A 27,986-nucleotide genomic window follows, 5' to 3' on the forward strand; every position below is an offset into this window, starting at 1 on the left:
TATGTTGTAATGTTCATTACAATTAATGAATGAGTCATTGGCTAATATATATTGTATTGCCATCTCTTACTGATGCTTTTATTATTTTAATTTGTAAAGTATCAAGCACAAACCCGTCAATCAAAGAAGCAATTGAAAACCATCATTTGCAAAATTTCAAAAAATAATAAAATGGCGTACATAATCTCATGACAGTTCTGTTTTTCATTAGTAGCTCATTTTTTATAAAATACGAGTCCTTCCAAATATTGTGTAGGGTGTTTTTTAGCTTTAGTGGATAGAACAGTGGAGAGATCAAAGATCAGCAAAGGACCTTGAGCCAGGAATCAAACTCTGGTCACCGTGAGCACCTTATGCTTTATGCTGACACCCTTAACCACTAGGCTGTTGGATTGTTATATGATATTTTTTTACATATGTTATAGTTGGCTCATGCCTCAGTGATAGATATTCTTAGGGGCAAACTAATTTAAAAAAATAATATGTCATAAGAATGCAAATGAATTAGCCAATAGCTTAATTAACCCCAACATAAATACTTGCGTTCAAATATGCCATGTTTTCAGTATTAAACAAATGCATATAACCCTACTTTCAGCACAGTATTTTACCTCAGCACACGTGCCATTTTATTTAAGGGTCGCAGGTGTGGGCTTTATACTGGGTGCAATTTTATATCTCACTCAGTTTAATAACTTCATGAAGGCCCTAACAATCCCTCAGGGTCCAACACACAGCCCTAATAAGGCTAATGACAGACTGTCTGGATTACGGCACTTTACACGTTTAGCGTGTTGAGGCATACAAGTGCATGGACTGTAGTGTGGTACGTGGAGGAGGAGTTTTTGAGGGCCGAACATTTGGTCTCAGGAACCAGATGGTGTAAATGGGTGGAGTGGTGGGCAGGAAGGGACGAACTCCCCACCCCCTCTCCCCCTCAGGATATCGCCACCACAGTAAATCAGATCCCACTCTACTTTCCTCAGAGACGATTTGGTTAAACGGGACTCTTTGCTATGGCTCTGTTTGGATAAAAACTGCTTTTCCAGTTGGACCTTATGGAAATGGGAGATCATATGCTGAGCTTAAGAAGTTAGTAGGTGTTTGAATGGCTGTGGCAGATACTTTTCTGAATATTTATATATATGTGTATATATATATAAATATATATACACATAATGTTGGACCAGTGGAGTTTAAGTGATTAGGATGGAGAGGTCATCCAAACAGCATCGAAAGGGTCATGGTGAGTCTTAACCTTACTTGATTCTTCAGTGGATCTGCCCGCAGGCTCCATACTAAGTGCCTCTGGGTAGAGGGCCTGCTTGCTGTAACTGATTCAGAGCTGAGAAATGGAGAGATTGAAATCATTTCTAATGATTGGTGTTAGACCATATATTTCAGACAAGCTTTTTTTGGTGCTACAGATTTCCATTTAAGATGACCTTGATGTGAAGGCCCTCATTTAAAATGTCCTGTGAAAAACAAATGTGTAAATTTATTTGATTTGTTTTAACATTACCATGTCTTTTTATTGTCAGATCTGTCAGAATTATTGAAATTATGAAATAGTCTGAATACGTTTGAATAGTTGTGATTCTTGTGAAATGTTTTTTGTATCAATATAATATTTTTAATTTATTTACTTTCACTGATCATATAGCTTAGGTTTGTATGCTCTATGATCATGATGTGTGATGGACCCTCTTAAGGAGAGACCCTTTTATAAATTTATAATAACAATAAAAATGTGTAAAATATTACTTTGCGAATATGTAGGAGATTTCTGCCCTCAAAATATGTTTTAGATGGATAAACCTTAAAGAAACATAAATGTTGACTGTAAAAATAATTAATACGCAACACATTGTAACGCTGCCAAATTATGTCAATTTAAAAAAAATTTTTTACAAATATTTTAGTAAAATAATAATTTTTTTTAAAATACATTTTTAATGCAAATTTTCTGTGGAGCTTCCTGTGGACCCCCTAGCACCCCCTTGTGGACCCTGGTGGTCCACAACAGTAAGGATTACTGGAGAGTTTTTCTGACACTTTAATCCCAAAATGTATAGCACACTTCAACCATGTAAGACCACATGTGTGTGTGTGTGTGTGGGTTGTGAATAATGTGTTTAATGGCTTTCTTTTGAACTAGCTGGTACAGAAACACACCACTGCTTATGACACGCAGGATTTAATGAGAATTTGACCTTTGAACCCTGAACTTGATCTCAATGAGTGAGGAATGTTAATCATACATTTGTTTGTTTGTTGGGTGAATGAGAGGAGAAGTGTTAGAGGAGAAAAGAGAGGCATAAACAGGATTGGTAAAGAAAAGAAGTGTAATTGGGGTAAGTGGAGGTGGACTATGGAATTGTGGGGAGAAGCCAAAGAACCGCAAAGAACAATGAGCTGTATTCAGCCACACACACACACACACACACACACACACACACACACACACACACACTCGAGCTAGAGCACTGAAAACATTTCCTTCCCCACACACACATTTTACAGATGCTATTTATTTATTCATACAGCAGATGTTTCAATTTAAAGGCCTTTTTAATTTCTTGCGTCCAAATCTGGTCTTCTTAAACTGACTTTGAACTATAGCAGGAAATTTTTGTTGAAGGGATAATTCAACCCAGAATAAAAAAAATTCTGTAATCATTTAGACATAGCCATGTCTTTCCAAACAGTATTGGTCTTCAGAATAGAATCAGGGTTCTGACCCCACGATTGAAAGACCCTAAACCTTGACACTTCCAAACATTCTTAAAAAACAATTGAAATCAAATTTTAGATGTCATATAGATCATCAGATATCTCAGATCATCTTACATAATCCAGAATCAACGTTATGTAAGATAAGCCCATTTTATTTACCATTGTATTCACATATGAGCATGGATCAGCCAACCATCGCATCATTTAACTTTGGTCCCAGAAGATCAGTCATACTTGTTTGACACGTGAGAACCAATGAAGTTCATTGTTGTCTGCCACATGGCATGGGTTTATATATATATATATATATATATATATATATATATATATATATATATATATATATATATATATATATATATATATATATATATATATATATAAATACATTTCGTAATGTATCTTTCATGTTTCTCAGATGAATGTCAGTCCTGCATGTCTAGGATGACGTAAGCCTAACTACTGTGTAGACTGTCACTTTACAGGATGTTATCTGTTTCTCAGAATCAGTGTGCTCTGCATGGAACAACTATTCAGAAATCATCAGCAGATCCACTAATGTTCTTCTGGAACATAGTGATGTCCTGTGAAAAGGGTGGTGGCGACTCAAACTCTTCTGAAGAACACAGGGTCTCTTCAGAAATGCACAGACACTCTTTAAAATGCAGAGTCTTTCAAAACACAGGGACTTTTCAGAAACGCACAGAGGCTCCACTGACAAGTTCAGCCGCTCATCAGGAAACACTGTGACTTTTGAGCAATGTACTCTGACCTTTCACTTTCATCAGCAATACAAAGATGTCATAGAATTTCCAGAAATGTATTCAAGCACATTGAGAACTATGGCAGAAGATCTTGTGAATGGCCAAGTCAAAGCACCATTGAATATTGGACTGTTACATTTGGTTTTGACTGACTGATTACAAAAATCTTTCCTATGAATGTGACATTATAGAACAACTGTATCTGGAAAACTTTATTTTGGGTTTTCCCATGGCTAAAAAATCCAAAAATCTCACAGAAAAAGAGTTTAGGGAGGCAGAGCAAGAGTTTATAAACATAACCATACAAACATCTGAGATTTTGTTTACATAATTCAATAAAATCTAACACTTGAAGCTTTTTTGTGGTGCTTGTCGTAGTAGCTACACTGCATTAGTGTTGTCAAAGACGCAAAGATCTGTTCGTTCATATGTCAGCTCATAGACAAACCAGCTGATCTTTTCAGCTTCAAAGCTTTCTAGTGTTTCTGTATCTATGTTTGCACTCGGTAAACAGTGGTGAAGTGCGGTGAACTGATGAGCTTGACAGCCAATCACAATTCTGTTGAGCATGTGAACACTGGCAAATTATCAGTGTTTAAGAACACGCTCAACAAAGCATAAATGTTAGCGGGAAATGGATTTTTTTTTTTTAAATTTTGGTTCCGACTGGCACTACGCTGCATTCGATTTATTGTCATGTCTCATTTCCACTGAGCAGTACAGTACAGGTCACCCTGCTCAGGCTTGTTTCTGCTACCAATAGTACACTAATTGGTAGGCATAGTGTGTGACAGAAAAACATGATCAATGTGATTCAAACTTAGTCGATCAGTTCATTCACATATTGTGTCTTTTGAAAACTCAAGTGTATTATTTTAAATATAGACGTGACTAGCATATGTAAAAACAGAGAAAAAGTGCAGCGAGTCACTATTTCCACATTTTAGACGTGGCATGAACAGACCTATAAACCAGTGGTTCCCAAAGTGGTGGTCGGGACCCCCTGGGGGTTTGCGGGACAATGATTTGGAGTTGTTTAGTGATTTCCAAAACTCAAATAAATTTGATTAAACTATTAGAATTACTATATTTTATCTATTACTTTATTGTATCCATTACCCACAGAGGATTATGATCTCTGGGGTGTTTAGGATAACTACACTTCAATTTTCTGACAACCTTTATGGCACTCTAAAACATTAAAAAGAAGAGATTTGAGGTTCATATTAAATTAAACAAATTAATAAATGACTATTAAAAAAGTCATATTGTTGTTAGACTGTTGCACTTTTTTGTGTTGTCTTTATGGCCATGTTTGTATAGGCCTATTGTTGTCTGTGCAATGTTTGTATATTTATAACCACCTTAAAAAATAGGGGTCGTGAGTCACTGACATTATTTTGGGGTCGCGGCCTAAAGTTTGGCAACCCCTGCTATTAACCACAATGGAGGACATACAACAAATGTTGTTCTTGCTTTTTGGTATATGGCTGCTTTTCCCAAGAAGAAAATAATCACTGGTCCACCAAGGTTCATTGCTTGGTTGTGTCATGTCTTAGCTGTGTTGTTGTTTCCAATGCAAGTGAGAATTCTATGGCATGCAGCATCACTATCCTATTTGGTGCAAGGCACTGTTATGAAATGGTTCCAAAACGTTGTATAAATGGTTTGCTAGTTTGGTACTTTGGACGGTGGAACCCATCTTTAGGGTCATCTTTGCCTTTGATTACAGTTTATATTTTTGTTGTCATTGATTTGACAACCTTATGCAATACGTTGTCCACACATATTTCCAACAAAAGTTGCATTCATATTTGACAGATCTTGTAGCAGCCCCACCGTCTGAGTCTGAGTCATCTACTCCAGCTCGTCTTAAGACTTTCAATGGGGTTCTGGTCAATTGGTGGTCAGTTCACGTGTGAAATTGGCAAGATTGGTCATAATAACAATGTGTAAGAACACTTCATTGTCATCCTTGATTATAGCTGTATAAATAACCTTAAAGCCAGAAAATTTTAAATAAACTTGTACAAAACCTTTTATTAGATGATACTGACTGTTCCATTAGATTATATAGACTGGAGTTTGTGCGTTCTCTAGTGAGAAACCCATGTCCTTGGCTTGGTCTGTTGAATGCTGTACTGTTTGATCTACTCTATGCAGACATGCAAATATGGCACAAGCATACAAATGCATTGTTGCCACTAATGATGCACAAAAATGCATTTTTATTTTATAATATTTTCAATTTTGTATAAGTATTGCCACATTCAAACAGTGATAAAACAATTTCAGCTCAGGGGTCTGATTCATAAGATTTACGTAGAAATCTTCCTAAAAGAGAATCTACACTAGAATAAATTAAAATGTATTTATTCATGATTAAGTCTCATACAATGATTTAAGGTATGTTTTTATGAAGTCAGTATTTCAGTTCAATATATTTACTTACAGCTGCACACATTCTCCGGTCAAGTTTGTTTTTTGATAGATCACAACTTTAGCGTGGGAAGTGGAGCATGCACACTTCCACTCGCTTTGTGCGTATGCCACATTTATAAATGAGACCCCTGGTCATGGAGGTGCAAACTTGTCCTGCCCTTCTCAATTTTTCCTTCCATACACTCAATCCTTTGGCTATCCCACTGTATCACACACGCACACACAGACACACACAGTGTCAGTATGGTCATCTCAAACCATCTGCTCATGGTGCAATCGGTCAAGAAGCATGCAATCTCACACATACAGAGCATGAAGTAAGACTCCCTTCCAGCACACAGCAGGTTCACACTAACATTCATTTTTCCAAAGGTCACACTCACAAGCGCACACACACTACAAAAAACATATGTGATGCCAACAGGCATTCAAAGTGCCTTCGAAATAAAATGAAGTGCTTTCCTTTTGTTCAGTCAGAGCTTGTGGGGCATTTAGTAGTGTTTTTTTTTTCTCTTCTGCTTTTAAGGTTTTCAGTGCTATAAATATCTCTCGGTCTACTTGTGTGTTTTTTTTTTTCATGCAAGAGGGATTACCTAAGCTTACTACAAATCACTCTCACCCATTCAGCACCAATCTGTGTGCAGTTTGGGGCCCAAGATGGAGCGAGTGGGCGGTTATCTTATTAATCATCCTGTGTTTATTTTAATTGTTCGGTATTGAATATACCGATATAGCGCTAATCCAGAATTCCATTGCTTATAAATTGAGGATTTAAAACGGCTATATAAATTCTGTGTTTGCACTTGGTCTGAATTTATTAAGACTTTAGTTGGTATGAGGCAAGTTGAACTAATGCTGCTGCTGCTTATGCCACTTTAGTATGTATGACATACTTACACATTCAAAACCTATTAGGAACAAGAGTGATATGATTAAAAAAAGAACTCAAGTGATACTTCACTTCTGACAACATGAACTGACAGTTCACCCAAAAATATGAGCTACCTAATTTGTTGTTAACTTACACACCCTCAGGGCATTAAAAATGTAGTTGATTCTTTTTTATTTCCCCAGTCGAACATTAAAGATGTTTAGCCAAAATCATAGACCTTGCTGATTCAAGACAGCGTACGCCACCTTGAATTAAGAAAATGTAAAAAAAAAAAAGCCTTATGAAGTAAAATAATTGTTATGGGTAATAACAACATTATTATATTTATGCATTGAGAGTTGGTGTTCTTAAATGTGATTGTCAGTGTCTGATATGCGTCTTTATGCTACAGAAAGCTGTCACTGTTTGCATAGGCTGGATGGTGGGGAAAGAATTTACCAAAAATGAATTGCGTCCACTGATAACATTATCTGCTGGTTCTATCTGATTTGTTTTAGTGTCTGACTCTCTAAAGGAATCATGAAAATTGGGTAGGGGGACAGTCACACTTTGCACAGTTTGCCACTATTTGTACACTGTAAAAAAAGACCTGTAAATTAGCAGTTCTGTGTTTTATGATTTATTTTTAATTTTTCCTCATTTTTATATGCTTTTGAATTGCATTATCGGACCTTAATCTTTCTTCCAACAACTTTTAACCTTGAAAAGTTTGGAGAAGTGACTTTTATTAACATTTTTTAATAGTTTAAAGACATAATGTCTGGGTTGGTGATGTATATTACAGTACAAAAACCCTTAAAATAAACTGCTAGTACATTCTCTGCTATTTTTCAGACTTATTTCTCTACATATTATTTCTTATACAATAGTTTTTCAAGCTACTAAAATGTCAATAAAATTCACTTTTTTAAGCTGTAGAGTTGAATTTTCAAGTTCAAAAGTCGACTTAGCAGAGATCAACGTCCCATGATGAAATTCACAACCGTAAATAAAAGGAAAACAGCTGTTAATAACAAAACTGTTAAACAACAGATTATTTTGACCGTGTGGTCATTTAAGCATTTAACAGATGCTTTCATCCAATTTGACTCGCACCCGTGAACACACACCCAGTGCAGTGTGCTGCCTGGGGAGCAGTTTGGGGGTTCTGTGCCTTTCTCAAGGGATTCCCCTCAGCCATGTTGAGGGTGGAAAGTGCTGGTTATTCACTTTCCCACCTACAATCCCTGCCGGTGCCGGGACTTGAACCCAATCTGTGACCTTTGGACCATTAGTCCAACACACTTTCTATTAGGCCATGGCTGCCCACAGACACCTGAATCATCTTTTTAAAATGCTGAAAATGCAGTCTGGATACATGCCGGGTTATAATGCTTCATCCTTTGATGAATAACTGATCAGTATGTAAACAAACATCTTTTGAATGAAAGTACATTGAACACCTGTTTTCTGTGGGTGTTTATATAACCATAATCGTACCACTCAACTAGTGCTGAGGTTGTGATTGAACTGCATTCTGTAATGAGTACAAATTTTGTAGGTGTATTTAGTCCCCCTTTACAAACCTACATGAGTTTCATTAGTTTATTTGAATATTTTTCTTTTTTTTACATACATGTGAAGGAATTATAATTCTTTTACACCAAGGACAACTTTTTTCATTAGAAGATAAAGGTTTGCAACAATGTCAGGATGAGTAATTGATAACAGGCTTTTTTTTTGGCGGCAAACTATTAGCGATGTACCTAATAAATGAAAAAAAATCTCTATATTTGATGAATGTAAATCATGTTAACTAGAGCTGTTAAGTGTGTAATGACATGAACATGTACTTTTAAATGCCCTGATGGGCTCATTGGGCTGCACAATACATTGAAAATTTGTTTTACACATTGCAGTTCAATGTGATTTGAATTTGTTTGCCAAGCATTTTGTTTTTTGTTTATTCAATTTTATACAGTTAATTGATAATGACCTATATATATATATATATATATATATATATATATATATATATATATATATATATATATATATATATATATATATATATATATATATATATATATATATATATATATATATATATTCATGAATAAATAATAAAAAATAAACAAATAAAAAAACATTTCTCACTATAAATATGTTTTGCGCAATTCTCAACAACATTGCATATAACATATTTTCCATGTATCATGCAGCCGTAATGCCCTGAAGGGACAAATACACATCACACACATTTACAGTGTAAAACATCCTGGTTCATTTGGATTCAATCACTTGCATTTCTCAGGGCACTTGTTCTTATTTTGGTGAACTTTGTTGATTTGCTGTCAGAATGAGGCAGTAACGTAGGAAGACATGACAGGAGATCAGCAAGGCTCCTGTGTAATTTCTGAGCGATGAGAGTGACTGCAAACAGTGATGACATGTCAGTAGCGACTGTAAAATTCATATTTCCACTGAATCCAAAGAAGTCTCTTCTGCAATTTAATCAGCAGTAAAAACCGATATTGTGAAATTCATTGCAATGCGATGGCTGAATTTCACCATCAGCATTATAAATTGAGTTAACATTGTCATATGATCCTCCTGAAATCATTCTGCTATGGTTATTTAAAGCTCATTTTGTGGTTTTGTCATTGTTGAAAACAATTGTGCTGCTTTTCGATATTTATGCAATACTTTTCAGGGTTTTTTCAATAGGTAGTTATTTGAACAGCAAATAATCACTGAATTTTTTGACAGTTAAGTGCAGCCTTTCTGAATATGCTCAACTAGTGTATATATGCACATATATTAAAGTTTTCTTACAAATAAAAAAAAAAACAATGTGATTCATTTAAAATGAAAATTAAGCACCTAAAATATTGCTTTTTTTGCAGATTTCTCCTTTGCAAATAAAGACAAATACAGATAGAGACAGTAGCTGTCAGCAGTAATTGCTTTAGCTCACAGGTAATCCTTTTAAAACATTTTAAAACATTAGTAATGGAGATAGAGAGATTGCATAGGATACGTGTGTCAAATTGAGCTGATTTGCAAAAAATGAACTATCAAGTTTAGAGTTGCTGCTGGAACAAAGCATTTTTGGACACCAGTGTTAATTTCATTGATTAATAATTTATAATGAAATATCAGAATAATATGAAAAATCATATTTGTCATGACATTTCTTCACTGTCATACTAGATATGCTAATAATCTATTAGTTAAAAGATTTAGTGGTTAACATCTATTGGAAATTTGGTTAAAAGATCCATTCAAAATGAAGTCTTCTGCATATATCAGCGTGAGAGGCGCACTGTAATATAGCCTATACTGATCTTCCCAGCAGGAGATGAGCAGTCATTTGCTGCATGCCTAATTAAAAATCCAAAAATGTCGATGTGTAGGAGAAGAAAAGTTAAGAACAGCTATAAATGAATCTAAAGCACACTTGGAACACACTTCAGCACTAAAGTTTTGAAAGAAACGTTTGTCTCAAAGTTATCAGTTTTCCCATCACTCAAAAATTTCGTCCAAAGGTATCTTTTTTGTGAAAAAACAAGTTTTTGTCCTAACTATAAGTGACTGCGATGCACAAATTTCTATTTTAGAAACTGTTTCCGCGACGCCACAACAAACCAAAAGCAAAAACTACAAACACAATTATCACCCCAGATACTGATTATATGCTTTGTTCAGTGTTAAATACTTCCGATGTGAGTGTCATATGTGATACATTTATTTCCATATTATTATTATATATATATATATATATATATATATATATATATATATATATATATATATATATATATATATATATATTTATTTATTTATTTATTTATTTATTTATTTATTTATTTATTTATTTATTTATTTATTTATTTATTTATTTATTTATTTATTTATTTATTTATTTATTTTAATAGTATGGAAATAAATGTCGCATAAAATGTAAAATGGTGTTAGGGTTAACATCTATCTATTTATCTATCTACCTACCTATCTACCTACCTACCATATATAATATTATTATTATTAGTTTAATATGTATTAATTAGATTATAATCCTTACTATTTCAGTGGGAGTGCTGTGGCTGATATTTGAATGAATGTCTGTAGTGTGTATAGGACACTGTGTGAAGGTGAACTCCACCCTCAAAGATGGTTTTCTTGTTAGTAATATGCTAGTGGTGTTTCGTTTTATTTGAGCATTATACAATACGCTTAAAAGCATCTATTACTAAACTTGCCACAACATGCTCTTATTTTCACTTTCAATTTGGCAATTGTGCACATTTAATGGTGTGAGGATCTTTTTACTGTGCTATCAGTACTCTCTATCAATCTTAGATGAGCACACAGTTTTAGTTGTTTGTGCATGAACTAGCTGTTATGTCAGCGCTTGAGTGCGAGGCTCTGGCGGAATTGCTTTTTCCTTAAACACTCCATCATTTGGTCATACAAAAAATAAAGCCTGTTTTATGTGCATTTATTTTTGAACCGACAGCAGAATAATAAACTTCAGTAACGTCTTCAATACAGCAGAATTATTTATATTATTTTTAAGCAAATAAATATCCTAGAAAGAATAATGCATTTTTCTGAGTTTTTTTAACAGTACAGCTGTTAAATCTGGCCCTGTGTTGTTTAAACCATAATATCTTTCATTTAAGTGTGTTCTTCAGGAGTATATAATGAGCTTAGAAATTTTAGAGATATGCATAATATTATGATTTAACTAAACTGACTAGCTTAAGGCCCAATCCCAATTGTATTTTTGTACCCCTTCCCCTTGGCCCTTAAAACTGAGTGTGAATGGGAAGGGCTTCAAAATTTTCCCCTAAGAAGTAGGACAGCACTACAACACCTGCACACTTCATCAAATGTCATCGAGATCTCTTGCTTCATATGAGATCAGACGATGGTGACTGCTGTAGTTATTCCAGTTGTGTTATTTTTTTGGTATTCATCTTCAGGAAATCACTGAAGGCATATATAATGTTATCATGACGATATAATGTGGCAATAGGATCGTAACTATACTGAACTTTTATACAGTGACCATATTCATCTATGTAAACACACAAAAAACAACATTTACATTATAGCAAGACACTTTAAAAAGCTCATTCCCAGCCACTTGACTTTTCTGACAGGGTATTTAAGTGTCATTGAGTATCAGAATGTTGTGGGACTGCTATACAGGATAATTATAGATTATAGAATATTAATAATAATTATTATAGATTATCAATAATGAAATTTTGTGATTTTTATTTATTTATTTTTAAGCATAAAACAAACAAACAAAAAAAAAACTAATTTGTGGATCTCTTTATTTCCGGGTGCAGCTATACTGCCGTTGTGGCTGGTGTATTCTGTGAAATTTTCTTACTCCTTTGTTTCGAGTGTGGTCTTGAAAAATCTCCATTCGAAGGGCTATCTACCCCTTCCCCTCATCCCTGCACCTTCAAGCTAAAGAGAATTGGGACACCCTTACCCCTTCACGGGATTGCGCAAAATGAGGGGTAGAGGTAAGGGGTAGAATTGGGATTGGGCCTTTGTGTATCTAGATTTAGTCAACAAAAATCTTATGAAAGTTAGTCAACTAAAACTACAATTAATTCAGAAGACTAAAATATGACAGTAAATAGCATTTTAGTTCAAAACAAAACTAAATCAGTTTATGGACGCAATCAGTACTGCTAAATATTGTACATTAAATCAAATGTATGCATGTTCATGTTAGTACAGATTCTTTCATAACCCATGTTTGTGTTTATATGAATAAATGTGTTTGATTTAATATAAAAGGCCAGTTTTCTAGTTAATGTTTCTATGAGCGATGTTCTTGTGTCCTCTATAAACATGTTTTTAATAGTTGTGGGTAGAACTAGCTTTGTCAGAAGCAAAGGATTACAGAGCTCTGTGGTACACCGGTCTCTTATCAACATACTGAGACACTTCTGAATGCTGTAAAACCTCAAAGCATGTTCTTGAAACAGCTGTGAGAGGAATGCTGATACACACACAACACTCCCTCTATCATTGCTCTCACATAAGCTTTATTTAGCTCAGCTGTGGTGAACATTTGGGCTCTATAGACTGTAAGCCAGTGGGAATGTTGGACAAGATGTAGAGCATTTGCAGATTTTAAACTAGGTAATATAAGTAACTCGGTATACATTTTACAGAAAAATTTAAATGTGGATCTCCCTTGTTTTATAAAACATCAAGCAATTCACGTGGTTTGACAGCACATCTTGGTCTGCGAGTAGAGAGCAGAATCATCAGGGATGTCCTAACATTGAATCCGTGCTCAAATTTCCTTAAAAAAAAATAATGAGGAGGAAGCAGCAGAAATGTATAATAAGACCCCAGTGCAACTGCTGCCCTGAAGGAAGCTACAGAAGCACGGCTGTAGTGTGTGGAGATTTGTTTTGCTGTGGGGTTGTAATGGCCGAAAAAGGTGTTATTAAGCACTAGAGCTGGGTATCGATTCAGATTTACAGAATCAATTCCAATTAATTAACAAGCTATTGATTTTGGTCTTGTTTGATTCTTTTCCAGTTCATTTGGCTATATTTAGATTTGAACTTATTTTAGTGTTAATTTAGCTGGACCTTTAGCTGGACCTACCATAAGATGAAAAGCTGAATATACCCAGGCATATCTGAATAATTTTAGTTGAGTACATAATCACATACAGTGAGCCTCAAACACTATTGTTTCCTCATTCCTATGTAAATCCTGTAAGATTAAAAACAAAAGACTGATTCTGACAATCCACACATGATCATTAAGATGCCTGCCCAAGACAGCATTATATTGGCCACAATCGTCCTAGTGAGAATACTACAGTGACATGTTTTTTATATTATTTTTAACTTTATCTAAGCTTGTATTATACTTGCTATACATCTGTGAAAACAGGACAGGTTTTAAGGAATATTAAACCGTTCTGTGAAGCTGGCAGCCATGCATGACAATGATGAGTCTTGTGTGTTTACAGCTCATCAGAATGCAAAATGGGAATGCATGTTAAAAATTTATTCAGCTCCACCCCAAATGACCGTTTAAATGTATTGTTTACTTCAACGTGTATATTGTGAAATTTGTGAATGTGTGTAATGAAGCACATGAAAACCCATGTAAACTGCTGAATGTAAGTGTTTAATGTACTTTTAAGCATCATGTCATGTCACTCGGCTCTTACTGTCATTTTTCTAAATAAAATTGTGTATGCCTGTTTGTTGAGTGTAATTATAATTAAACCTATATTTTATCCACAACTTAAGAGTAAATTAGGTTACTCTGGTGGCATAAAGATAGCTCACTCATTCCTTCTAGCTAAAATAAATCAGTTGAAAAGATTGTCTCTTGAATGAATCTACTCAATTTGTTTTTAATATTTCTTGACAATTGAAGTATGATTATTTTGCATGTGTACAGCATCAGGCACTGACATGAGCTATTGGAGCATCAGAGCACATCAATATTCACAACCCTTCTAATTATGATCAAAGCTAACCATATCATATTAGCGCCAACTGCTGAGGTTGGAAATTGACCTGTCAAACCATTTCTGGCGAATGTTTTTACTTTTTACTTGCCTAAGCCACATACATTTTATTTTGATATCAGAGTACAATTTAGGATGTTGTATCAGTGCATTTTGTGAAGTTTAATTTTAAACTAATTCCGAGAGGAGCATGTGCTCATGATAGACCCAGCTGGTCCACATTAGCTAATCTTGATCCTCCAATCAAAGGATCCCAAGTCACTATATATATTCTCATTTCCTCTCTACAACTATCTTCGTCTGGAAGAAACCCCCCTCCTGTCCTTCCACCCTTATCCAGAATGGGCGGCACGGTGGCCCAGTGACTAGCACTGTTGCCTCACAGCAAGAATACCAATGACGTTGGGTCTTCACTTGGCCATCTGGTATTTCTGTGCGGAGTTTGCATGTTCTCCCCGTGTCCGCGTGGGTTTCCCCCGGGTTCCCGGGTTTCCTCCCACCATCCAAATGTGCTCTATATTATAGATAAAATAAGCCTAAATCTTTTTTCTAATGTCTTATTGTCAGGAAGTTCACCTTGGCCTCAGCAGCAGGGGAGTTTCAGATTGACCTGAACTCAATCTCCCCTCGCCCTGTGAAAGGAGGGAGCCCTGGGCTCGAGGATCCCTTGAGCTCAGGGCTCTCTCCCGGGACAGCACGCCAAACAAGCTATGTATAAATTGTGAGCTAAGTGTGAACTCTTGAAATGCACATTTAAATAAAAAAACAAATCAGTAAACATGACTGACAGCATTTAGACAGCCATCTCTGCTATAAGTAAGTCTTTTGCTCTGTCTTAGAAGTGTGTTTCAAGTGCTTCAGGTTTAATAATACCTGCTATTAGCTTTTTTTATTTGCCCTCATATTGACTATTCAGACATTGAATAAGGCGTGCAGCGAATGTATACATGTACAGCAACCAAACAAAGTGCACAATCCTTCCTCTAGTAATACACCAGCATCTAATTTTATGTCTCAAGCTAAACATTCTGATATCTTTTAAGACACAAGCCCAAATATCACATACATTTGAAAAAGTACTAAGTTGATGCTGGTTATTGTTCATTGTTAGAGTTGTAAACACGGTGGCTTTTTTTCTGTCACTGTAAAGTTTGATCAAACAGTAGCAATTTAATAAAGGTAGGCTTGGCAGTTTTTTAACATGCTCAGTACTTAGCCTTGCCATTAGGATCTTATTGCTGAAGTTACTAAAAATCAAGCATAACATCAAGATAGAGGTCAGTGTTGGGTCAGCTGATTGGAAATGTTATGCAGGAATTCATAATTTTTACTGCAAACTTTGAAAGCAAACTAAATAAACTCTCAAACAGATATTTGTAAGGGTCATTCTGGTAGGGAATCCCACTTTTTTTAAAAACACAGTGATTACAATCTCTGCCCTGCTTTTACTTTGAAGTTTTCAGATGTGTCTACGCATGGCAGCACATCATAAATGAAACATCTCTATGTGTTCTGAAGGAGACTTAAAAGAATCACAGTAAGATAAAACTTAATTGTCAGTTATCATGCTAACTCACAGCGCATCCACCTACCATCCCGTCATTTCTCCATTTAACGCCATAACTCTTTAGACTTCCTGTTTATTGAGCAAAGAAAGAGGGAGGGGGGTGCGAAAAGGAAAAGAGAGGGAGGGGGTGGTGGAGAATGAGAGGGGAAAGAAACGCTTTACTTAGGGGGTTTCCACCTTTCCTGAGTTGAGAAATGCCACAGGAATGTTCATATTTTATGCCTGCCTGGACCTACTTATCAATATAAATTTCTTATTATACCATTGCCATCAATGTTTCTTAAACTTGCTAATTATTATGGTTGGAATGATGATTGACATGGGGAAAAATGTACAGTAATGATGATGAGTTCAAACTTTTGCCCAGAAGTCAATGGTATATCTCAGTCTATCAGTGTGAAAATTGGCAGTTGTCACATTATTATTTAAGTTATGGGGGGAAATGCAGCAGGGGAATGTCAAGTGCACGTACACAAATCCTTTCCTCCTTCCTTGGATGTCTGTCAGACTCGTCAACTTGCCCCACTCAGTAGAGAAATGTCAGAGAGAAGTGAGGTCGATATCACTAATCTAAATTCTTTGCAGAAAGCAGAATTTCAAATGAGCAACATGGAGTTATTTTGGATATGCCACTTTTTTTTAGATACTTTTTAATTGGTACGCACTAGGGCTGCAAGTTACAAGCATATATAAGTCATAACTGTCAACCCCTTCCGTTTTCCCCGGGATTCTCCCGTATTTTACAGTTCTATCCCGCTATCATCCTCTATCATCCCGTAATGGTATTTTCCCGTGTTTTTACCGTATTTCCAGTCTTTCTCTGAAGGGTGGCAAATAAACATTAAAGAGCCGAGCCTCCCTATATGCAACCCATAACGCCGAACCACAAGGGGCCACCCCTTGCTCTTAAATGTGAATCTGTTCTGTGCTTTCGCCTTGTTTAGGCATGAAAACACGTTGAAATAAATATAAAAACGGCGCGATTCCCTTTCCTTTTCATTACAGGTGCCGTCTCCCCTTCATATGCAATCCTCAAAACAGTCATATAGTGGTGCATGACTGTCAGCTGACGCGCTTCATATTGATAAATAGACGCTGTTTCCCAAAAGGATACTGTAACTTACACGCAATTTGAAGCAAAGCGAAAGTCTGGGATTTGGGTGCGTGTTTGAACAGACATATACACATAATAAATAATAATAAGAATATCTAAAGATGTCGATCTTAGTGAGGTTTTTTTTTTTTTTTTTCAAACACAACTAATTTCATACTAAATGAGCATGAAAAGTTAGGAAAGCAATCAAATGCTTTTATTATAACATTAGATGTGTGCATTTTTTTTTAAAGTGATACCTGCTATTTAATGGAATCAAACGAAAAAATCTAAATAAGAGATTCATTCGTTGCTCTTTAATCAAAATGTGTAAGTTATACAGTGACGATTGAGTTTTGTTAGCTTGATTCTATTTCATTATAATGGCTATTAATTTTAATAAGCTGAACTGTTTGCTAATGTATTTGCTGTGGTTGGTGGAATCCCTTATTATGGTGGGCAAATCCCTTATTTTCACATCCCAATGTTGACAGGTATGATAAAAATATAAAAGAGCAAAGATATAGTTAAAGTTAAATAGAGTAAAGATAAAGTTAAATGAACTTTTCTGGAGAAACATTTCTGCAAAGTCTAACGGTGTTTTGCTACAGAAATTTTATTACGCTATTATATAAATGATTAAAAAATAATAACATCTTTCTCTTGTAATCTTTAATACATAATCTAATCCTTGCATTGCGATATCAATACTCAAACAATATATTGTGCAGCCCTACTACGCACTTACAAATTAAATGAATGATTTGGTACAATGCACTTATGTACATTCATGTTTTACATTGTACTTAGATTTTCTAATTATCTGCTGTAATTACATCTGCTGCTAATTTCTGTTATTACGTTTATAATTACACTGTTAGCCCATTCATTAAACCTTATCCCACCCTTAAACCTACCCATATCACCAAACCAGTCCCTAGCCTTACATTTATTCCACCACAATAGCACCATAAGTATTGTGCTATACAATATGGACACAGTTAGTACATTGTACTTATTTTTATGTAAGTACATGCACTCTCAGAAATAAAGGTACCCGAACTGTCACTGGTACCTTTACAAAAGGTACAAATGTGTACCTAAAAGGTCCATATTAATACCTCAAGGGTACATATTAGTACCTAAAAAGTACAAAAGTGTTCCTCTTTAAATTTGTAGGTACTAATATATACTTTTGAGGTAATATATACTTTTGAGGTTTTGAAAAGGTACCACCCCTGTGACAGTTTGCGTACCTTTATTTCTGAGAGTGTAGTAGTTAAGGGCACTTAATATAAAGTGGGACCCATTAGGGTCAGTAGTTTTGATGTTGATTGTTAAATCCCAAGATTGACAAATGTACTTAATTTGGATAGTTCTTTATAGATTGCTTCAAAGCAGCTTCACAGTAATAAACAGGAAGACAACACAATCAGTGATCTAGACTTCATAAAATATTTACATGTACATTTCATAATTTGCCAGATGCTTTTATTGAAAGTGACATACAAATGAGGACAACAGAAACACAAACATCAACATGTAATACATATGACAATTCCCAGTTAGTCTAATAGCATATTATTGCGCTAATATTGCGGTGTATAATAGTGTCATGCATAGCGATCAGATTTCAGCTTGGGTGAATTCAGATTAATCTTTTTAAAAAATGTATTTTTTTTAATCTTTGTATATAACGTAAGCACAGCTTAAAACTCATGTTGTAGTTCAACCCTCATCCAATAATCACAATAAGCTTTGATAAGAAGCAAAATCTCAACAAATTTCCTGAAATATTTCTGAACAAATCAATGTTGACTCAAATCTTAACATTCCATATACAGTGAAACTGATGTTTTCTGAAACGGTCAACACTTCATACAGTTGCAACCCTACTCTTGCCATATACTCAGGTATTTATATGGAAAGCAGCGTTCGAAAGGTTTGATGACTTGAAGTGTGTGTTTTAGAGGCAGTAGAAATGTGGGCGTCTGAGCGGGAAATCCCAAAGCACTGCTGGGAGTCAGGGAGTTCTGGAATGCTGAAGGCAGGAAACGGACGAAGCTGATCTGATCGTTGGAATGAAAAGTGTGTACGTGACCATTTGTATTCATATGTGCATACATATTTCGCACATAGATTTTCAGATATAAGATTTCTGAGCTCTCCTGGCATCTGAAATTCAAATACGGTACCCAGTGACTTTGTAAAAAGAAAAAAAAACGATTGATTTTCTCTCTACTTTTCGTCTCCACATTGTCCTTCTTTAGTTATAGACGGAATTAATCTTTTCAGAATGATTTGAATCTGAATAAATTTGAATATACTGGCCAAAAGGGATGACCGTCCTAGGAAAATTGGCTTCTTTGCACTTTCTTTAAACTTTTTTATTAAATATTAATTGAATATTTTGTATGTGTTAGATGAGGTAAAGCCTGGTGGGTAAAACCAATGTGCTCATTTCAGGTTTCAAACAATTAATTTACTTTTGTGTTAACATAATAACGCATATTAAAATATGCTGAATGGTTATACCAACCTCGCACTCTTTATTTCAAGCCAGGAATTCTATAACTGCCATTTGCAGCAGGTATTAGCTTGAGTATTATGTGCTACTTTGTGGCTAAATATATAAACACTCAAATGCATATGTTAATGAGCTTGTGTCATGCTATGTTGTATGAGAGTGTTTTTTCATTCACATCTGCTCAATTGAGCACAGTTTTGCTTTAGTGTGCTGGGGATTTTCTTGAAAGGCTTTCAATAGACAGCAACTGCCTTTATAAATAGGCTAGGGTTGTTGAGTTCAGCTCAGCTTGACAGCAATATGACCACAGCCTGCTTATAAATACAAAGTTACAATGTTATAAATACAAGGAAAATGACGCATTGGTATTATTGTAAAAGATTTTACCATTCAGTCAGTGGACATAATCGCAGGTTCATCATGGATTCATCAAGTGCATATTCAAAAATGCCATTTATATTCTACTTTCCTTTGGGATTATGTGATTCAGCAAAATAATATTCAGTTTATGCCATTCAATTATGAATCACTATATTGAATTAAAAATAAATTGATGTTTTCCTAACTTTTCATCAAACTGTATCCCAAAACTGTCAAGGCTAATTACTTATATAAGCATGAATGTTTACTAGTTGGTGTGTAAGTTGATTTGTTTTGTCAGTTTGACACCAACAAAATCAAAAGCCATCTATGGGCTCCTGTAATATAAAGTATGTAATTTCTCCTGTGCCTTTGATAGAATGACGGAGATCACTACTGGAATATTAAAGACATGAATGAAGTTCAAATAGATGTGAATCTCCCTTTTATTTCTCTGATAATCTCTCTCTCTCTCTCTCTCAGGTATTTTAGTTCCTCTGTTAAAAGGCTTCTGCTTACAGGTTTAGATTCTGTTTATAATGAGATGACTTGTTTTATAATGGGATTGGTTTCATTGCATCTCAATGTCTTTGCTGTTGATTGTATTGGACTGATGTATTGTCAGGATTGAGTTTGTCAGGGTATTTTCTCTCACTTTTGTATTCCTTGCTTGGGGTCTGGTTGTTGAGGCAGTCACTATTTAGTATCTTAAGGCAAGTAAACAAAAGTAGTTACAACTGTTTGCTATGATAAATGGGAATTTGTGTTTCCCAACTATGTATATCAGAGGCAAAGATTACTGTTTTTGTTTGCGTTAAAACCAGCGTGAACCAGAATTTGCTGAGACTTATTTCAGTATGTTGATGTGCTAAAGAATATTGTGGCTGAAGCCGTCAAATGTTGACCTCAATAGAGAAGGGCCGCCACTTGAAATGCAGAAGCAAATGATCAGACCTTGATTGAAGGTTACCAAATCAAACGTTTTTTTTTTTTTTTTTCAGCTGAATAATGTTTACGGATTGATTATCCACCCGAAGAAGAACAATGTTATTATTCACCTAAAGAAAAAACACATACTTTAAAGGGGTGATCCACAGTGTGATTTTAAGGCTTGGTTGTGCTTATAAGATGCAAAGCAATGTGTGCTCATGCTTCATTTGTAGAAAATCATGTTATTTTTTCATATATCTTTGATTATATACAGCTACTCCGCTAACATGAAAACCACAGTCATATTTCCTAGTTCTTCTGAAAGGCCCACCCTCAAGAAGCTCTGATTGGTCAGCTAACATAATGTGCTGTGATTCGCGGATTGGCTCCGCGTCACCAGGAAACGTCACACGCCTTCAAGCAAACACTTTTGCGCTGTCTAAACAGTCAGTCAGAGCAGTTAGCAGTGTTAGCTGCCTGAATCAGACAGAAAAAATGAAGAGCACACAGCTGAACCTCATGCCTGCTCTATATAATAAAATTTGACAAGTGTCTTTCACATATATTCAGAATAAGCATGTGTAAGTAATATGAAACGTTCACATATCTTTTGCAAGTTTGTTATTTGAGATGTAGAAAGCAGGGAAAGTGGCCGCACTGCAGCACTGCGGAAGATCATGGGTGTTTACATCAGTTTGATTGATAAATATGAATTCGTAGCTAAATTGTTAGCGGTGCCAAACAGCATTTCCTAAAATAGATCAATTTTAACAAATAAAAATACTTGCAGGTTGTGGCTCACAGTCCACAGCTTGTTCTATTATGGCTGGAGGAGTTTTAACCGAATCCAGCACTGAACTGGGAGAGATTCTGGAAGCTGTCTTTTGTCGAATGCTAGCTATATATATATTATATATATTTTTTTAATTCTCTGGAACATAATTACAATTAAATTGTAAGCACTTCCTCTTTGTGTTTTGTCCTTTGGAAGCCCAAATACAAAAACAGAACAAGCTCTGTGGAAATAGCAGCATTTGGGAGACATAGCTTTCTCTGCTAAACATTACAGCGCCTCTGGCCTAGCACCGTTGCTGCGGACCATGTATGCGTGTGGTGAATGCACACAACCTGAAGCATTTGTGATCTCACTAGCCCAGATGTATTTTTTTGTAGAACCCCAAACTTTGTTCGCTGTAAGCTTTGCTAAGCTAACTCTGTAAAAACCAATGCCTCCATTTGCATTGAACTTTGAGCATATTACATTCAGAGATGTTGTTTATGTTCACACAGCTACATTACACATCAACATTACAACCTTAAATAACAGGGCTATCAATAGATTACAGCTACTTGGCAAAACTACTAGGCAAAAACTGCTCACTGTTTCAAACTCGCACCTAATAATGACTAAGATTTTTTTCATATCCTCTTTTGGGAAAGTCTTGCAGATTTTATAAATATGTCAATATTCATAAGAAAAATGATTTAGCATTTGTCTCTTAGCATTTTCATTAAAGGTGAACATTCAAAAAAACATGATGTAAAGAGTGTTTACCTAAAAAAGAAATGTACTCAAGTAGTTCTGTCCAACACAAAAAATGTACTGAAGAATGTTGGAATATTAATGTCCATAATAGGGCAAATATACTATGGAAGTAAATATCTACTAGTCTCCAACCTTCTCAAGTATATCTTCCTCTGTGTTAAAAAACAAAACAAAAAAAACTCAAACAGTTTTGGAACAAGTGAAAGGTAAGTAAATGATGACCGATTGTAAATTGTTTTGTGTGAACTATCTTTGGTACACATATCTGTTTGCTGAATTAGTTACATAAGACTAATTAGTTATGAAATACTATGAAACACTGAAATGGAAAAAAAAGGTTTAATGTTGCAGTTGCTAATTTAGTGTTCATACTGCAATCTTCCATTTGAAATAAAAACACTGATATACATATGTACATATCTGTAATATTACTGTTAGGATGTTATTTGTTTTAGTTCTTGTATTTACTTCACTTTAGGCTACATTCTGCCGTCTGTATGTTTTTGTCTTAGACGCTCACTCACACCTCTGAAACTTTGATATTAGTTCCCAGTTGTTTTTGCATTTGGGCAGTTATTTCTGAGCTTCTCTCAGTTTTCGTTGTTTTTTTAGTTGGTGAACCAACTCCTGTCACTTCAGTTTCCATGGTGATCTCAGGCATTTTATGCAAGTTTTGAAGGCGCTGTCCATCACATGTCTGGCTTCTTGAACTTGAAAATGCAAATAGAGAAAGATGCGACCCACCAACCTACAGCCTACCCCAGTTAAACAATAATTGATATTATAAAATGATGGGTTTAATTTAATGGTCAGAAGAAGTTGTAGTTTGCGGCAGGTTTGGGAAGTTAAAAGTTTAAGGATATTTTAAAGTCTGGCACGTTAGTGAGTTGTAAATAAATCATATTTTGGTTTACCCATTTGTTTGCATTTAATTCACTTTTTTTAAAATGATGTGTAATAGTGAAGCTTTTGCTGAAAACCTACATTAACCACGATGTACATACAATCTCTCAGTAAGCAAATAATATGTTGCTGTAGATTAGATGACTAATATATCTCTTAATTTTTTTTTTTCTAAAATAGCATTTTATTCAAAGTTTTAATTGGGATGCATGTTCAATTTCAGTGTGTTGTGATTTTATTTATATATATATATATATATATATATATATATATATATATATATATATATATATATATATATATATATATATATATATATATATATATATTTATTTATTTATTTATTTATTTATTTATTTATTTATTATTTTTTTTAATTAATTTTTTTTATTTTATTTTATTTTTATTTTTTTTGTCTTTTTTGTGTATTTGTTTACTTTTTCCAATTTCCAATCAAAGCTAGTTGGTTTGGTTTATGACTTTAAAATGCTTAAACAAAAACATTTTAATAATCCCTGTTTGAAAAAATAAAATAAAATAAATCCCAGTTTGAAAAATGAATGGAACCAACGCTAATTAAAAAGTGTGTGGGTACTAATGCAGGCCTTCAGACAAAAACAATCAATTAAGAAGCTCCTATGGTAGGGTGGGGAGGAAATCAGGTCCCAAATTATATATTTTTTAATTGCCAAAAGAGCAAACTTTTTAAAAATGAGCAATTTAAAATGCTTATTTTCAGGAATCCTGTCATGAGTGCAATGTGCGAATGCCTGCTTTTTTTTTTTTTAAGGGAACTAAATGTCTTTTTCACTGGACTAGAGTTTTCAATTCACACAAAATCTGAGCCAATGTCTTTGACCTTAATTATGTCAGCATCCCTTGGAACCTAAAAACTCTAACGTAAGCAAAACCTGAGAAGTAAATTTAGGGAAAGCTATTTGTACAAGATTTTGTAGGCTGTGTTTATTTTTAGCTCTTTCTATAGTTTTTCTTTCTTTTTTGTCACCTCGTTCGATCTCTTGCAAACACTTGCACAGCTAAAGCCTGATTAAAAATTATTATTTTTTTAATTAATGATTTATTATTCTTTTTTAATAGCATGTGTGTAATGAGCAGTAATGCTGGAAAGAAATCAAAGTGATTTTGTTTGAAAAAGTCCATATGTTTATAATTTAGCATATATTTTTCTTGTGCAGAAAAGAGATTCTCCATTGGTTATTTGTTAATAATGTAATGATGATTTCGATTATATATGTATATGCACTGTAAAACCCAACAGTCAACTTTATCAAATGAAATGAGTGTAGTTAACTCAAAATTTACTGAAAGTTAATTCTACTCATTTGAAGAGTTTTGAACTCTGTGTTGAAGGAAATGAGTTAATTAAATATCTCATTACTTCAACTTCACAGTACTCATATATATTAGTTTTTTTTTAACTCAAATGGTTTGTAGCAATCGGTTTCCTCAGACGGTTTGAGTTGCCTTAACTTATTGGGTTTTACAGTACTCAGTTGGTTTGAGTTCTCTTTATAGGGTTTTACTGTGCTCAAATTGCTTCGTTTACTCAAATAAATTAAGTTCACAGTACTCATTAGGATTAGTTTTTGAATGGTTTGTTGCAATCGGTTTCCTCAAATGGTTTTATGAGTTACCTTAACTAAACAGTGTGGTAACCAGTGGCGATCTCATCAAAATATTACTTAATGTTATATTTTGGTCACAAATATGAACATTTTAGGTGCAGACTGCACTTTGTTGCCTATGTGACACTTTTTTAACATTTATTAACTTTTTCCTTAAATGTGTATTATGAATATCAACCAAAATGAGTATTGTACATCCATACTAATAAATATTCCAAATTATAATATTATTATAATAATAATATTATGAGTATTATATCTTTTTTCATCAGCCAAAATGAGCATGTACATTCACACCAAAGAATATTATATATGATAATATAATTATAAAAATACTATGACTATTATATATTATCTTCTAGCACATGGCAAAGATTATTGGATTTCAGTAATGGCATGTTTCAGTCTCATGTAAAACGAGCTTAATATTCCACATCCACTCTCTTTGTCGTGCTCAATGTTTTTCATTTTTTCCATAGACAGAACTAATAATGTGGCCACAGATTATCTAAACAAATTTAAACAGCTCTTATTCATGGTGGAATGAGCAATCGGGCCAGATATATTCTCCTTGTCTCATTTTAATCAAGTGATGCCAGTTTATAACATGAAGACCACAGCATTCATTCTCTTCCTATCATTTTCATAAATCAGCCCTAATGAATCGGCATATTATCTTATTGATTTTTCTCCCTTCATCTTTCTCTCTTTCAGAGCTGGAGGCAAAGGACGCCTGTGAGTGGCTCCGAGCGGCGGGGTTTCCTCAGTATGCTCAGCTTTATGAAGGTAATCCAGAACTCATCTCACAGAAGTCCACTCATCCATCCATTTCCATACCATTATCTGTCTCTTTCATTTGCCCCTTACCTCTGCTCCTTTCTGTAACTCTAGTGTCGTCTTCTTTTTTTCTCTTTTCCTCTGGTTTCCTTTCATATCATCTCTTTGGAAAGGTGTAGAATTGTTTCTTCTTCCCTCATCTCTGCTGAACGGATTGAAATGATCCAGCGCAGAGAGCTTCAGTGTTGTTTTTCAGGTTTACTGATTGGGGAAATGCATGCGAGACCAGATGGCTTTTGGTTCATATGCTTTTTAGCTTGTGGTCAGTAAATATTCCACTTTTCTGTTCTGCATCAGCCATCTCAGGTGTTGCAGTTTTTCAGACCTTCTTCTTTTGGTCTTGTTTGCCTACTCCTCCCCCTCCTGAGTTTGAAGTTACACAATTCAGGAAAGCTCATTCAGGCACTGGTCACAGGCTATTGAGACTGGAATAATGTTTGGGGGCAGAAATTCATTTGAGTTTAAAATAATTGGCAGGTTCAGCCAAAAGAGACGTTTCTGTAATAATTTACTCACCTTCTTGTCAATCCAAACTCTCTCACTTCTTTTATCTGTGGGAATACTATTTTCCATATACTGAAATTGAATGAGGACAGATGTTGTCAAGTTCCACAGTGCCGACAAAATAAATAAATAAATAAAATGTAATTCATATGTCTGTATTTCAAGCCTTCTGAAGCAGTGAGTAGCTTTATCTAATAGACAGAACTAGGAATCTACAATGAAAACATTTAGATCTGTTTTGATATCGAGATGATTTTCACTGATTTCACTAAGGCTGCAGACATGCAATGTTGAGTCTGAATTATAGTTGAACAGGAGATTCAGAATTGTCTTTAATACTGTATTTTATATAGCATTTATATGATTTATGTAAAAATTTAACCTAAAAATGAACCCTGCTAAATATATAAGGTTTAGAAAATGTTTAATTTGATGTGATGCTTAATTGACCATATGCATGCATCCCTCTTGAAAAAACTTTTGGTGAAATGATTGAAACAGTTGAAATGATCTCAACATTCAGTGCAGAACTGTGGTATATCTCTTGAGTGTTATTTCATATTAAGTGTGTGTATGTTTGCTTGGATTAAATTCTGCTAGTCGGAAAAAATTATTTCTTAACTCGAACTCTTAATTCCTTGAACACAAACAGTTTCTTTGTAAAAGCAGCCATCTTGTGTGTATTGTCTCCTTGTTGAATAACATAAAACATAAAAACATTCAACATAAAATAAGTATTTTGTCAAACACTGGTAAATACGTAAGAGAAGCGAGAGGACAGTTTACTCTGTATAAAATTGTACACAGGTTTTACTTCAACCCTGTCCGACACAATAGAATGGGTTTGGTAAATAATAATGTTGGTTGGAAATGTCAAAAAGAGAAAGGCACATTTATTCATTGTATTTGGGACTGTTGGAAATGGAGAAATGGGGAAACAGCATGTTTTACAGCATGCAATTCAATAAAGGTGCCAAACCAGTTGATATCAAGGAGATTAGAGATGATATATGGTAAAGGAGGAAAGGAGGAGAAAGGGTGGATGGGGGGTTTCTTCATAAAACGAAGCTAAGGGAGTAGTTCTAGCTAGGCTACTTATAGTGAGTTTGGATTAATCTGATTGGCTAACTAATGATTGTAGATGGGTGACCAGCTGCAGTCAGTCATATCCAGTGCTCCTCTCGAAATTAGCTTGTGAAACTTAATGCAAAGATTCTGCTGAAGACACTGATCCACTGAAGAGCAAATCTACCGATGCACAGCTCCACTAGTCCACTGATATCATTAGACTAGTTACCCCAGACAAAGGCAGAGCACTCAAACTGTGGTGCATTTTTATTTCCTTCATAAATGAAGCTTGTTTCTGAGCTGCAGCGAGGGTTTGTCTGTGGTGTTTTTTTGGAGAGTGCGGTTGATGGTTGCTTAGCAACCACAAACACCACAGGAGTGCAAGCTCAGAAGCACATTGAAATTGGTGAAGGAAGTTGGCACCTTTCGTTTTCCATGCAGTTTTAGACACGATATGTGAGGCTTATTTATACATCATGTCTAAAACTGCATTAGCTAGCTGTCTGGTTGCCTATAACAGGTTGTAACTGCTGAAAATGTGTTGCTTAAATACCCAAATCTTGATTAAAAAAAAATTATGATGGATAAATCTGGAAATTTTGGCCAGCAACATTTATACCTTACGTCTTTAAATTTGTAAACAGTAACTAATATGCAG

General features: G+C 34.8%; 1 protein-coding gene across 4 annotated transcripts in view; it reads left to right on the forward strand.

The window, feature by feature from the left end:
• The window catches only part of stard8 (StAR-related lipid transfer (START) domain containing 8), an 87,724-nt gene that overhangs the window by 18,627 nt on the left and 41,111 nt on the right, over positions 1-27,986 (forward strand). For 3 of the 4 annotated variants that reach the window (XM_056458095.1, XM_056458093.1, XM_056458094.1), the window contains one exon: positions 25,634-25,705. In XM_056458095.1, the coding sequence (XP_056314070.1) occupies positions 25,634-25,705 (72 nt within the window). Of the gene's footprint in view, positions 1-961; positions 1,247-25,633; positions 25,706-27,986 lie in introns of those variants that run through there. The other variant, XM_056458097.1, reaches the window with a different exon arrangement.

This window comes from Danio aesculapii, chromosome 5 (genome assembly GCF_903798145.1).
Source record: "Danio aesculapii chromosome 5, fDanAes4.1, whole genome shotgun sequence".
NCBI lineage: Eukaryota > Metazoa > Chordata > Actinopteri > Cypriniformes > Danionidae > Danio > Danio aesculapii.